The following is a 14,812-nucleotide window of genomic DNA, read 5'->3' on the forward strand; positions in this document are numbered from 1 at the left end:
AATACAATAATTATGCAATATATTATATTAAAACATAAAGCTAAAAGTCTACGATACCATTGAATTGAGAATGGCCTAAATCCTTGCAAACTTTTGGTGCCCTAAGCGAATTTTAACATCATTATATATATATATATATAAAGTTTTTTTCTTTTAAAACAAAAATATTAGATTAAAAATTAAAAGACCGAAAGTCAGAACAATCTAATCGCTGGACTTTATATATTTTTAAAGGTCATTACATATATTTTTAACACATTATTTGGGCGAATTGTAAAAAATTCTCCTTGACTATTACTCATTTGCAAGAAACCCCTCTTATGAATGTTTTTGGCAAGAAACCTCCCTCAACTATGAAGAGGAGGTGATTTAACTTACCTTCATTTAACAATCTTGTGAAACAATTTTTTCTGACCAATTTATCCTTACATCCAGGTCAGTAGCTTCAGTTGGATCTTCACCATGTTGTTGCTTTCCCGGAGTTTCTAAAATTTTTGACCCTTTTTTATTTCTTTAACTTTCTAATTAATTTATGCAATTCAATGTCTTAACCTTTTGACTTCAACTTTCATTTTCTTTGATTTTCCTATTTACCAAAAATGGTGTTTGGGCTAGGGCTGTGTCAACAAAGTGGCGCCTTGGACTTGTCTCCATCAAACACACCACCATCGTTGGTAACCATGATGCCATGAACAAAAAACTTATTATTATTATTATTTTTTTTTTGGGAAAGAAAACAGAATCAAACATGAGAAAATTGAGAAAAATAATAATAATAATAAACATTTTGGGATTTGAATTTTGAGTTCTACTGTTGTATTCGAGGGTTGTGTAGAGAGAGGGGAAGAGAATATGAGGATAAATTCCATCTTTTCTTTTACAAAGTTCTTAGAAAGTGAGGGAGAAGACCGAATTTTTTTTTTTTTTTTTTCACGTGGTGTAGACCCAAGCTAATGACCTAGATGTGAGGGTAATTTGGTCAGAAAAAATTGTCTCACAAGATTATTAAACGTAGGTAAGTTAAATCACCCCCTCCTCAAAATTGAGGGGGTTCCTTGTCAAAAACATTCACAAGGGGTTTCTTGCAAATGGGTAATAGTCAAAGGGTTTTTTCGCAATTCGCCCATTATATTTACCTTTTTTTCTTTTTTTTTTCATCAAAATGTAATGCATTAAAAAACTGACTTAACATATTGAAAATCAACCAAAGGCCTTTGGCTTAATGGTAGAACCTCCTCATCTTCAAATAAGAGGAGAGGAGTTCGAGCCCGGGTGTGGACAAAAAAGTGTGTTTGCTTTACCATAAAATAAAAAAAATGTTGAAAATCAAATATAACGAGTGAGATATTATACGCACCAAAGGATCCGGCCCATACATATTGATGCACATGCTTCACTTCACGTTAAATTATCAAAAGAGCAATCTTTACAAGAACACCAATCAATACTCATTTCCATATACTTCTCAAATTATCATCCACATCTTCCACAGCTCAATCTTCCTCATATCTCGCCGACCTCTGGACCTGCATTGCATCACTGCAAGCATGTGCCCACCATAGGAACCTCACACTAGGCAAAAAACTCCACTCTTACATGCTCATCAATGGCTTCCTCAGCTCCCCATTTTCCATCACAAGCCTAATCAACATGTAATCCAAGTGTAGTTGTATTGCCGAAGCCTTATTAGTATTTGATTCATCGACCCATGATCACAACGTGTTCGCTTATAATGCAATCATTGGTGGGTTCATCGCCAATGAGTTACCAAAACCCGCAATTGAGTTTTATTGTAGATTGCGGTGCACTGGTGCTTTGCCAAATAAATTTACATTTCCATGTGTAGTTCGAGCTTGTTCAGATGTTTTAGGGGTTAGGAAGATTCATGGGTTGTTGTTTATGCTTGGGTTAGAGTTTGATTTATTTATAGGAAGTGTTTTGGTTCATGCGTATTTGAAATTTGGGTTCATAAAAAAGGCAGTAGAGGTGTTTGAAGAATTACCCGTTAGAGATGTAGTTCTTTGGAATGCAATGATTAATGGGTAAGCAGAGATGGGGCAATTTGATATGGCATTGGAGGTTTTTAGGAGGATGGGTGAAGAAAGAATTGTTCCAAGTAGATTCATAGTTACTGGGGTCTTGTCCATTTTTGCCATGATGGAGGACATAAATAACGGGAAGGCAGTTCACGGGTTGGTAGTGAAAAAAGGGTATCATTCAGGCATTGCAATTTCAAATGCCTTGATTGGTATGTATGGAAAATGCAAATTTGTTGAAGATGCATTGGGGATTTTTGACATGATGGTTGAGAAGGATATTTTTTCATGGAACTCTATCATATGAGTTCATGAACAGTTTGGTGATCATGATGGAACCCTAAAGCTTTTTGTAAGGATGTTAAGGTCTGGATTTCAGCCTGATTTGGTCACAATCACAACCATCCTTCCAACTTGCTCTCATTTGGCAACATTGATGCAAGGTAAAGAAATACATGGATACATGATTATTAATGGGTTAGGCAAGGATGATGATGATGTATATGTGAATAATGTTGTTTTGGACATGTATGCAAAATGTGGAAGTATGTGGGAAGCTCACTTGGTTTTTGATAGGATGGGCTATAAAGATACAGCATCCTGGAACATTATGATTATGGGTTATGGCATGCACGGGTTTGGCATTGAGGCATTAGATATGTTTTGTCGCATGATTGAAGTGGAATTGAAGCCTGATGAGGTCACATTTGTGGGGGTTTTGTCAGCCTGCAACCATGCAGGTTTTGTGAGCTAAGGGAGTGACTTCCTGGCATAAATGTCATTGAAATATGGTGTTGTTCCAACTATTGAACACTATACTTGCGTGATTGACATGCTAGGTCGAGCTGGATTAGTGGAGGAGGCGTATGAGTTGGTATCGATAATGCCAATTGATGCAAACCCAGTAGTATGGAGGGCTTTACTAGCAGCATGTTGACTCCATAGAAATTAAGCCCTGGCCAAAGTTACTGCAGAGAGGGTGTTTGAGCTTAAACCAGAGCACTGTGGAAGGTTTGTATTGATGTCAAATGTTTATAGAGCAGGTGGTAAATATGAAGAGGTATCAGAGGTGAGACATATAATGAGGCAACAAAATGTGAGGAAGACACCAGGTTGTAGCTGGATTGAACTCAGTGATGGTGTGCGTGTTTTTGTTACTGGTGATAGGACTCATCCTGATGACTGCTTTATTTATGCTGAATTAAATTCCTTGACTGCTAGTCTGCTTGATCATGGATATGTGCCAGATATCTAGCATGAATGTGAATAATGTAAAATTCTTTTTCCCTGAAACGAGCTGAAATAAAAGTATCTTACACAGCAGATGTAAAATATCAAAGACTGATATAATTGGTTTGGTTTTACATTCCAGATTAAATGATTCCTCATGCATGTGCATATATGATGGCATCAAAATCATATATTTTACACATCAGAACAGATTTGTAGACCAGTGGAAAATATGGTTAGCTGCGCAGCACTAGGACAGGAGTATAAATCATGCTGCCAATCTGCTTATTAAAATAGAAGTTTCAGATTGACTCATCTGCATTTTATTTGTTTCTCAAGGTACTTTAAGAGCTTTGAATGTATGTTTCTGATTTCAAGATGATGGCCTTGAAAGAACCATGTGACCTATCTTAATTTTGAGTTATAACTTGGCACAGTTGCTTCTGATGTAAAACAGGATAAATAGGGGTGAATGGTGTAAAAAGGTTTCGCATAGCCAAAGAAAAGTAATTATGATATAAATTTTTGTTTACTGAACTATCCTTTATCAAAGGATTTTTGCTTAGATTCTGAATTTAGAATGCTTATTATTAGAAATCTTTTTAATTTATTTTGGTATCTGACCTAATCCTTACAGTGTGAATTTTTTTGTTTAACCAAACCCTTCTCTTCTCTCTATGATCATTTGAGTGTTGTTTTTTATTTCTTTTTAATGGAGTTGCACTTGTTTTGGCTGTGAATGGTGGACTTTCTGAAAAGAGGAAGGCAATGGCCGTTGCTTGTCCACTGCGACGTCAAGGATCTTAATTTTTCACCTCACTGTTGGTATCACCTTAATTTTTGTTTATATTCTGTATGTTATATATGTGAGAGCATCAAACCACTTTGTACCACATCACAAACTGTCATTTGTCAATACCTCATTGTCCTGGGTCCAGATGTATATGTTCACGGGTTTTCCATCTTCTCCCCATGTTATAAAATAATTATCCATGACCCTGTTCTCATTAGTGGTTTTGATTTTAATCAAGGGTCATGCGCTACAAAAAAAAAAAAAAAAAAAAAAAAAGGCTTATGTCAACATGTTACATTGGTGTTGCCACTAATGATACCTGTTAGGCGCTAAATGTTATACTTTTTAGCTCCTTTACTTGGATGTTTTATTCACGTAGTTTATTTGTGATTTTACATTATTTTATTGTTTTTATTTATTTCAGAGTTTTAATTATAAAATCAGTCAAAACCAGTTATTTTGAGCTTTAAAAGATGACATTCTGTGGGACCGAGCAATATTGAAGATCCAACTCTAATTATACTTAGAAATTAGTTCAAAAGAAGCCACAAGTTGATGAGAATGGAAAGAAGAAGAAAAGGAAAAATCCTTCTCCAAAAAGGAAACTTTCGCTAAAGTTGGTAACTTGAACCCATTTTGGTAATCTGGCTGTATCTCTCTCCTCGAGCGTCAAAACGACTAAATTCTTTCATAGGTTGAAAGGAAATTCGAAGAGCGACAATTTTGTGTTTTCTAGAATTCCCTAAAATGACTGTTTACTTTATCAAAATTGGCCTGGAAGTCAGCACGAATTTTGAAGTCCTTATTTGACAGAAATTTTATGTATGTCTTCTATATGAAAAAGGGAACTTTAGGCCTGATCTATTATTATTTAATGGGAGTCTTCTACAACATTGAATCATCATACAGAGGAGCGAGGCTGAGATCAGAGAAGAGCATTCAGAAGAAAGAAGAGATCGATCCATGGCGGTGAAGATGTCTTCCTCTACCATAAAGAATTCCACTCCAGTCATGCTTGGCTAAACGCTTTGCTAAGGTTGTGATGTAGCCCTAATTTAGTTCGCTGGTTTGATTGTATTTAATTATTCGAGAAATAATTTTTATCATGCATGATTGTGTAATCTATAGGGTTTTTAATTGAATTTTCAATAAGAATCGGTTTTAGAGTTTTAATTCAATTACAAATATTTTCTATCTTGTCTTAGATATTTGAATCTTATGATTGAACACAACTCATTCACTTCTTGTAGTTGTGAATGAGATGATTACACAATGGTTTTTCTCTGAATATAATGTTGAAGATTTGATGGATTGTACCTAGAAAATATAGCCCATACTACACCCTAGAGTAAAGTAGTTAGGTAGATGGTTTATACCAATCGAAGATAGTCCATGCTTAACTTTAAATTATATTATTTTTCTAGCTGAATTAATATATGCTTGTAACCATGATTAATTCCATGTGCATGTTATATGATATATCTCCAATAAATTGATGCAATTGACTGGTGGTGCGACGTTAGTGGTAAAATCATACCCCTAATCCTTTCTCTCTATTTTCTACCTCCTATTTAATCATTGTATTTAGTTTAGTTTATTTTTCTACTTAATTAATTTAGAATTAATCATCACAATTCAATTATTCTACTTTCAAGTTAATTTGGAATTTAATAAATCTGTTGACATGCTTAATTTACACAAGTCCCTTGGGTACGATACCCTTACAAGTAAACCCTATTTGCAAAGATTCGTGCACTTGCGAATGGTACATATAAAATCTCACAACAAGTTTTTGGCGCCATTGCCGGGGATTTGTTTTAGTTCTTGACAGATACTATTAAATTCTATAATTAATTTCAACTATGATTTTAGTTTAAGATTTTTATTTTTATTTTTATTTTTATTATTTCTTTATTTTGATATTATTTTCTTTTAATTATTGTAGGTAACATTATATGCTTGGAAGATGTTCTTTATCATTCCCTCGACTTCTGTTAGACCCAGAAATCGAAAGGACTCTCAGAAACTTAAAGAAAGATTTTAAAGGCCTTAAAAAGGAAAAATGGCGGATGATCCACCAGCTACAAAAGCAGTTCGCTGTTTAAAGGATCACTACGAACCAGGTGCATAATGGAGATATTCAAGCAGGTGAAAATAAATCTCCCATTGCTTGATGCAATTCAACAAATTCCAGCTTACGCCAAATTTCTGAAAGATATGTGTACTCAGAAGAGGCGTTCAAATAGTCATGTTCCTAAGAAGGTGCTATTAACTAAGCAAGTTAGTTCCATAATTCAGTATTGCACTGCTCCAAAATTCAAATATCCAGGCGCTCCAACAATTTCCTGCACAATAGAGAATCATCAAGTAGAGCGGGCTCTCCTAGATTTGGGTGCAAGTGTAAACCTTCTTCCTTATTCGGTTTGCTTGCAACTCGGATTAAGAGAATTAAAGTCTACTTCCATTATTCTCCAATTGGCAGATAGGTCAACCAAACAACCTCGTGGTGTTATTGAAGATGTCACCATCAAAGTAGATAAATTCTACTTCCTAGTTGACTTTATTGTGCTAGATACCGAGCCAGTTCCAGAGCCAAGGAGGCACATTCCAGTGATCTTTGGTCGTCCTTTCCTTGCAACAGCAAATGCGAGCATAAATTGTAAGACAGGCGTCATAGACGTATCTTTTGGCAATGTGAAGGTGCGCTTAAATATTTTTAATGCCAGTCAATGCCCTTCAGATAATAATGATTGTTTTCTGGTCGATGCTATTGATGAATGTGTTGAAGAGATAACCCCATTTGCCTTAACAAAAGATCCATTGGAGGCGTGCCTATCTTACTTTGATGCCGAGTCATTTGATGTTGAGAAAAGTATTAAAGAGGTGAATACCCTACATTATGTGGCAAGTATGCACAACATTCCACCATGGAAGATTCCTATTGAGCCACTTCCACAATTGTCAAGTAAACCACCTATACCATCTTTGGAGTCTCCACCAGAGTTAGAGCTAAAGCAGTTGCCCTCTCATTTGAAGTATGCATTCCTTGGGCTAGAAAGTACTCTTCTAGTAATTATTTCAGCAGAGCTACCAGACATACAAGAAGAGAAATTATTAGAAGTACTAGCCAACCATCGAGAAGCTATTGGATGGAGTATGGCTGATCTCAAAGGGATTGATCCCTCGGTATGTATGCATCGTACTTTCTTAGAAGAGGACTCCAAACCTTCGCGAGAAACACAGAGGCGGTTAAATCCAAATATGAAAGGGGTGGTGAAATAGGAAGTAGTCAAGTTACTTGATGCAGGGATTATTTACCCAATTTTAGACAGTCAGTGGGTAAGCCCGATTCAAGTGGTTCCAAAGAAATTTGGAATCACTGTGGTGAAAAATTCTGAAGGTACTTTACTTCCCCAATGCACTACTATGGGATGGCGAGTGTGCATAGATTATAGCAAATTGAATTCCAAGACACGGAAGAATCATTTTCCTCTCCCCTTTATTGATCAAATATTGGAGAAACTGGCAGGGAAGAGTTTTTATTGCTTCTTGGATGGGTATTCTGGATATAATCAAGTTGTTATTTATCCCAACGATCAGGAAAAGACAACTTTCACTTGTCCGTATGGTACTTTTGCCTACTGCCGTATGCCTTTCGGACTCTGTAATGCACCAGCCACTTTTCAGAGATACATAATGGCTATTTTCTCTGATATGATTGAAAAATATCTAGAACTCTTTATGGATGACTTCTCGGTGTTTGGGTTTTCATTCGATAATTGCCTAGAGAATTTAGTGCTTGTTTTTCAATGATGTAAAGAGAAGAATCTAATCTTGAGTTAGGAGAAAAGTCACTTCATGGTGCAAGAAGGAATTATCCTTGGCCATATAATATCCAAGAGAGGAATTGAAGTAGACAAAGCTAAGGTCGATCTTATCTCTAATCTTCCTCCCCCGTCATCGGTGAGACAAGTGCGATCATTTATCGACCATGCAGGATTTTACAAACGTTTTATCAAAGACTTCAGTAAACTTGCAAGGCCTTTATGCAATTTATTGGGCAAAGATGTTCCTTTTCACTTTGATGAAAAGTGTTTAAAGGCAATCGAGTAACTTCGCTCTTTACTATCCTCTGCACCCATTATGCAGGCTCCAGATTGGTCTTTCCTTTTGAGATTATGTGCGACGCATCAGACTATTCAGTGGGCGCCGTCTTGGGTCAGAGAATGGAGAAATTACCAAGAGTAATTTACTATGCAAGCAAGATCTTAACAGAGTCACAATTAAACTATACCACTACTGAAAAGGAATTATTGGCGGTGGTATTTGCTTTGGACAAGTTTCGCTCTTATTTGTTAGGTTCCAAAGTTATTGTGTTTTCTGATCATGCAGCTCTCCGACATTTGCTCAACAAAAAGGACACCAAGCCAAGGTTGATTAGGTGGATTCTATTGCTACAAGAATTCGACCTAGAAATCAAAGACAAGTAAGGGTTCAGAAAATGTGGTGGCAGACCACTTATCCAGAATTTTGGTAGATTCATCTTGCACTCTTCCATTGCATGATTCATTCCCAGATGAACAGTTATTTCAACTTCAGAAGGAGAAGCCACCATGTTATGCTGATATTGTGAACTGGAAGGCGTCTAGAAGAATTCCGTCTGATTGGACCAAACAGGATAAAGATAGGTTTTTCTCCCAAGAAAAATATTATCATTAAGAAGATCCACAATTATACAAGTATTGTTTAGACCAAATTATCCATCGCTGTGTACCAAATAATGAAATTCCAAGCGTTCTGAAATTTTGTCACACACTTGCTTGTGGTGGCCATTTTAGTGGAAAGAAGACGGCAACAAAGGTCCTTCAAAGTGGGCTAATTTGGCCTTCCTTGTTCAAAGATGCTCACAAGTTTGCCAAGGCCTATGATCGATGTCAACGGTTGGGTACTGTGATACCCCTCGGATCCGAGACACGGGTTGATCAGGCCCAGGCCCAAAACCCGAGGGATATCAGACAATTAATATTTTAACGAACACAGAATACAAAGAGAAATAAGAAATAAAAGTAATACACTGAAAGAATACTAAATTAAAAATCCTCAAATATAAATATTAAAATCTGATGATTCAAAACCTCCATAAGTTTAACAATTCGGGAATCCATCTCTAGTGGACCCCTAATAAAACTCCAAACTAAATGAAAGTAAACTGAAACATAAAATCCAAATCTAACATCTGGAAAGAAGTCCTGCGTCGTCGGTAGAATAGAAGATCGTCTCTGCTCAGCTCGAACAAGCCCTAAGACTGGAAACGCCCGATACCTGAAAAAATGATAAGTGGGTCAGGCCCACTAGCAAGTTCTATACTACTACTACCCAAGCAGAGACCCGATACGCATGTACATCCTAACCAATCCAACAATAGCTAAATAGTCCGTAGATATATATATATATATACACACACACACACATAATCACACTACAGGACTTTTACTGGACTACAAGCCCGTCTCAACCTGACTAGTAGGCATCATGCAAAACGCACCTGGGGTGGGCATGACTACCTAGACCTAGTAGGGTACACATCTAACCATCATAGCCAGCTATGCATCCCAATGCATATACGATCCCTAACCAATGACTCAGAGACTCAGGCTCATCTCGTGGCATTATAAAAATATATTTAAATTTCATTCCAAACCAAAGTGTCACTCAACTATTTAGTGATCTGACATAAAATACAGGTAAGACTTAACTTTTGTAGTTAATCCATCCCTTAATCCAGAGTAGGTAGGACTTAGCGTTTTTGAGCTAATCCCTCTAGTATGTCACCGTCCCATACTAGTGCATACAACCATCCATCTAGTTGTTGATAATACAAATGACCATATTAATATTAATATCAACAAATCAATAACAAGTATAACACCATCCATCCAATTGTTAACAATACAGATGATATTATAAATATCAATATCCACACATCCATAACAAGTACATCAAGAATGTATAAATAGCATGTTTGTCATAAATGAACAGTACATGATTCTCTAATAGTTTAAGAATGCAGAGAATAAGTGTAATCCATCCTTTAATTCCCTACAGCATACTAATATCACTATCAGAATTAACATGCTACCATAAACTACTCCATATCATCCGGTACGCTGATAATACATAATAACTTGTAAACATCAACTAATTTTCTGTTAAGCATAATCGACATTATATAAATTGAGATGCTTAATCCTATACCACTGTCATATGATTTAAACATAAAATTCCTAATTCAATTGTTAATTTTAAAACAAGCAACTTGAATTTTCCTAAGAGTTTCCGGTTGTTCCTTATTTTAGCTTCTTATGGAAGATTATGAATTACCAGGCCTTCTGAAAATTTAATACAGGTTTAGACCTTACTGAAAACCTTTAGAAACACTCTGTTTTCAGCCTAGAACGTAAAGAATTCAATCCCCGTAGCCCAGGTCTCGCAGAAAATCAAAACTGGAAGCAAAATCAAAGGAGCCAGCTCCACCTATGGTAGAGCCGCCTCTAGACTCTAAAGAACCGGCTCTACCTAAGGTAGAGCCTACTCCTCTTTTTGGTGAGCCTGCTCTTCTTGAAATAGAGCAGGCTCCTCCCCCTGTGCATCGTCTTCTCCAATTCCGGCAGTGTCCGGCAACTGTGTTCCTCCAACCAAGTTTATTACTGATTAAAACTAAGTCCTAGGGTGTTCCAAAGCCAATTAAATTCATTACTTATTAATCAAAATCCATTGGAACAAGGATTACGCAAAACAGATTTAAAACAAGCACAATACTTAAGCGGAAACACATACTGTTTTGAACAAATTTCATGCAACCAAGTAAATTAATTTAGCTTTTACTCATCCTGGGATTGTGTTAGAGATGCAAAGAACACAGGGCAAAAAGATAGAGTTAGTTATAAAACTTGCCTTACACCGACGGTCCTTCCCAAGTTCTCCGGTGAAACTCTCTGTTTGTTTTCTCTCTCTGTTTCCTCTATGCCTCCACAGGAACTTACATTTTTGTTTTGTTTTTTTTCCTTAAACCCTAAACCACCGCAATAAGCCTATTTATAACCTTAAACATTAAACCCTAATCCATGTATAATTCGGCCCATAGGTAAACCTAGGTTATATTCAATGTCGGCTGCCTATGAAAACTATAAACCCAAAATAAAGCTATATGACAGTCACGGAAAACCAGTCATTTTAAAAATAATTAACTTAAAACAATTAAATTATTAAATCCCATTAATTCAATGAACATAGTTATATAATTAAATTAAAACAATTAAATCCATAAGTACGACAACTAAGTAAAACAGAACAATTAAATAAATTAAAATAAGTAATCAAATACAACTAAAACAATTAAATCAAACCAAAGAAATAAACAAAAGCAATTTTAAACAATAAAATTAAATACCGGGACTATCCTTTTGAAATTAGGGGTATTACAGGTACCATTACAAAAAGAGACATGATGCCTCTCTCCTCAATTTTGGTTATTGAAATTTTCGATGTCTGGGGCATTGATTTCATGAGGCCATTCCCGATGTCGCATGGCAAGGAGTATATTTTGGTAGGGGTGGATTACGTCTCCAATATGGGTTGGTAGTGAAAAAAGGGTATCATTCAGGCATTGCAATTGCAAATGCCTTGATTGATATGTATGGAAAATGCAAATTTGTTAAAGATGCATTGGGGATTTTCGACATGATGGTTGAGAATGATATTTTTTTTATGGAACTCTATCATATGTGTTCATGAACAGTTTAGTGATCATGATGGAACCCTAAAACTTTTTGTAAGGATGTTAAGGTCTGGATTTTAGCCTGATTTGGTCACAGTCACAACCATCCTTCTAGCTTGCTCTCATTTGGCAACATTGCTGTAAGGTAAAGAAATACATGGATAGATGATTATTAATGGGTTAGGCAAGGATGGTGATGATATATATGTGAATAATGTTGTTTTGGACATGTATGCAAAATGTGGGAGTATAAGGGAAGCTCACTTGGTTTTTGATAGGATGGGCTATAAAGATGCAGCATCATGGAACCAGAGCACTGTGGAAGTTTTGTATTAATGTCAAATGTTTATGGAGCAGGTGGTAAATATGAAGAGGTATCGGAGGTGAGACATATAATGAGGCAACAAAATGTGAGGAAGACACCAGGTTGTAGCTGGATTAAACTCAGTGATGGTGTGCGTGTTTTTGTTACTGGTGATAGGACTCATCCTGGTGACTGCTTTATTTATGCTGAATTAAATTCCTTGACTGCTAGTCTGCTTGATCATGGATATGTGCCAGATATCTAGCCTGAATGTGAAGAATGTAAAATTCTTTTTCCCCGAAACGAGCTGAAATAAAAGTATCTTACACAGTAGATGTAAAATATCAGAGAGTGATATAATTGGTTTGGTTTTACATTCCAGATGAAATGATTCCTCATGCGTGATCAAAATCATACATTTTACACATCAGAACAGATTTGTAGACCAGTGGAAAGTATGGTTAGCTGCGCAACACTAGGACAGGAGTATAAATCATGCTGCCAATCTGCTTATTAAAATAGAAGTTTCAGATTGACTCATCTGCATTTTATTTGTTTCTCAAGGTACTTTAAGGGCTTTGAATGTATGTTTCTGATTTCAAGATGATGGCCTTGAAAGAACCATGTGACCTATCTTAATTTTGAGTTGCAACTTGGCACAATTGCTTGTGATGTAAAACAGGATAGATAGGGGTGAATGGTGCAAAAAGGTTTCGCATAGCCAAAGAAAAGTAGTTATGATATAAATTTTTGATTACTGAACTATCCTTTATCAAAGGATTTATGCTTAGATTATGAATTTAGAATGCTTATTATTAGAAATCTTTTTAATTTATTTTGGTATCTGACATAATCCTTACAGTGAATTTTTTTTTTAACCAAACCCTTCTCTTCTCTCTATGATCATTTGAGTGTTGTTTTTTTATTTCTTTTTAATGGAGTTGCACTTGTTTTGGCTGAGAAAAAATTAAGATCCTTGACATCACAGTGGACAAGCAATGGCCATTGCTTGTCCACTGTGATGTCAAGGATCTTAATTTTTCACCTCACTGTTGGTATCACCTTAATTTTTGTTTATGTTCTGTATGTTATATGTGAGAGCATCATACCACTTTGTACCATATCACGAACTATCATTTGTCAATACCTCATTGTCCTGGGTCTAAATGTGTATGTTCACGGATTTTCCATCTTCTCCCCATGTTATAAAATCATTATTCATGACCCTGTTCTCATTATTGGCTTTGATTTTAATCAGGGGTCATGCGCTGCAAAAAAAAAAAAAAAAATAGAAGAAGGAAGAAAAGAAAAGGAAAGAAGAAAAGAGGCTTATGTCAACATGTTACATTGATGCTGCCGCTAATGATACCTGATAGGCGCTGAATGTTATACATTTTAGTCGCTTTGCTTGCATGTTTTATTCACATAGTTTATTTGTGATTTTACATTGTTTTATTGTTTTTATTTATTTCAGAGCTTTAATTGTAAAATCAGTCAAAACCAGTTACTTTGAGATTTAAAAGATAACATTCCGTGGGACCGAGCAATATTGAAGATCAAACTCTAATTATACATAGAAATTAGTCCAAAAGAAGCCACAAGTTGATGAGAATGGAAAGAAGAAGAAAAGGAAAAATCCTTCTCCAAAAAGGAAACTTTCGCCAAAGTTGGTAACTTGAACCCGTTTTGATAATCTGGCTGTATCTCTCTCCTCGAGCGTCAAAACGGCTAAATTCTCAATGGGTTGAAAGGAAATTCGAAGGACAACAATTTTGTGTTTCACGAGGATTCCCTAAAATGACTGTTTACCTTGTAAAAATTGGCCTGGAAATCTGCACGAATTTTGAAGTCCTTATTTGATAGAATTTCTATGTATGTCTCCTATATGAAATAGGGAACTTTAGGCCCAATCTATTATTATTTAAAGGGAGTCTTCTACAACGTTGAATCATCATACAGAGGAGCGAGGCTGAGATCAGAGAGGAGCATTCAGAAGAAAGAAAAGATCGATCCATGGTGTTGCCGGGGATTTGTTTTAGTTCTTGACAGATACTATTAAATTCTATAATTAATTTCAACTAGGATTTTAGTTTAGGTTTTTTATTTATTTTTTTTTTATTATTTTTTATTATTTTGATATTGTTTTCTTTTAATTATTGTAGGTGACATTATATGCTTGGAAGACGTTCTTTGTCATTCCCTCAGCTTCCGTTAGACCCAGAAATCGAAAGGACTCTCAGAAACTTGAAGAAAGATTTTGAAGGCCTTCAAAAGGAAAAGATGGCGGATGATCCACCAGCTGCAGAAGCAGTTCGCTGTTTAAAGGATCACTACGAACCAAGTGCATAATGGAGATATTCAAGCAGGTGAAAATAAATCTCCCATTGCTTTTTCTTTAATCAAAACCTAAAGGGTGCGAGTGCAATTTATCCTAAACTTTAATTTTCATATTTGTTAAATTCTTTTATTTTATTTTATCATGCTCCATGTGCCCCTTAAATAAATTCCTTGTTCTATCACTTGCAAGAGACAAAGATAAAAGAAAATGCAGAAGTACATTTTTGGCAAAAGTGTATTTTTTCTCTAAGGGTATTCAGCGATGCTCCATTCATCATATTTTTTAAATTTAACTGCTATATTAGTTAAAATTATACCATTACAGTGGTGTGAAC

General features: G+C 35.7%; 1 protein-coding gene and 1 pseudogene across 1 annotated transcript; both read left to right on the forward strand.

Annotated features, from left to right (window-relative positions):
* The first annotated feature begins 1,407 nt into the window (after nucleotides 1–1,407).
* LOC132279607 (pentatricopeptide repeat-containing protein At3g14730-like) lies at nucleotides 1,408–4,407 on the forward strand (annotated as a pseudogene).
* Nucleotides 4,408–12,138: 7,731 nt separating this feature from the next.
* Nucleotides 12,139–14,489, forward strand: LOC132279616 (pentatricopeptide repeat-containing protein At3g14730-like). Its single transcript, XM_059781640.1, has 2 exons — nucleotides 12,139–12,390; nucleotides 14,346–14,489. Exons 1-2 carry the CDS (start codon nucleotides 12,139–12,141, stop codon nucleotides 14,487–14,489), a joined length of 396 nt encoding a protein of 131 aa, XP_059637623.1.
* The last annotated feature ends 323 nt before the right edge of the window (nucleotides 14,490–14,812 follow it).

Source organism: Cornus florida, unplaced genomic scaffold, assembly GCF_030987335.1.
Source record: "Cornus florida cultivar Cherokee Brave unplaced genomic scaffold, ASM3098733v1 CherokeeBrave_3.0.0_Hap2_Chr01, whole genome shotgun sequence".
Lineage (NCBI taxonomy): Eukaryota > Viridiplantae > Streptophyta > Magnoliopsida > Cornales > Cornaceae > Cornus > Cornus florida.

Bases quoted from the DNA above. Each gene is read 5' to 3' on its own strand.
- LOC132279616 (XM_059781640.1), top strand. From the start codon at position 12,139: ATGGAACCAGAGCACTGTGGAAGTTTTGTATTAATGTCAAATGTTTAT. The intron at 12,391-14,345 runs GTGCCAGATATC...TCATTCCCTCAG, and splicing joins GTCTGCTTGATCATGGATAT to CTTCCGTTAGACCCAGAAAT.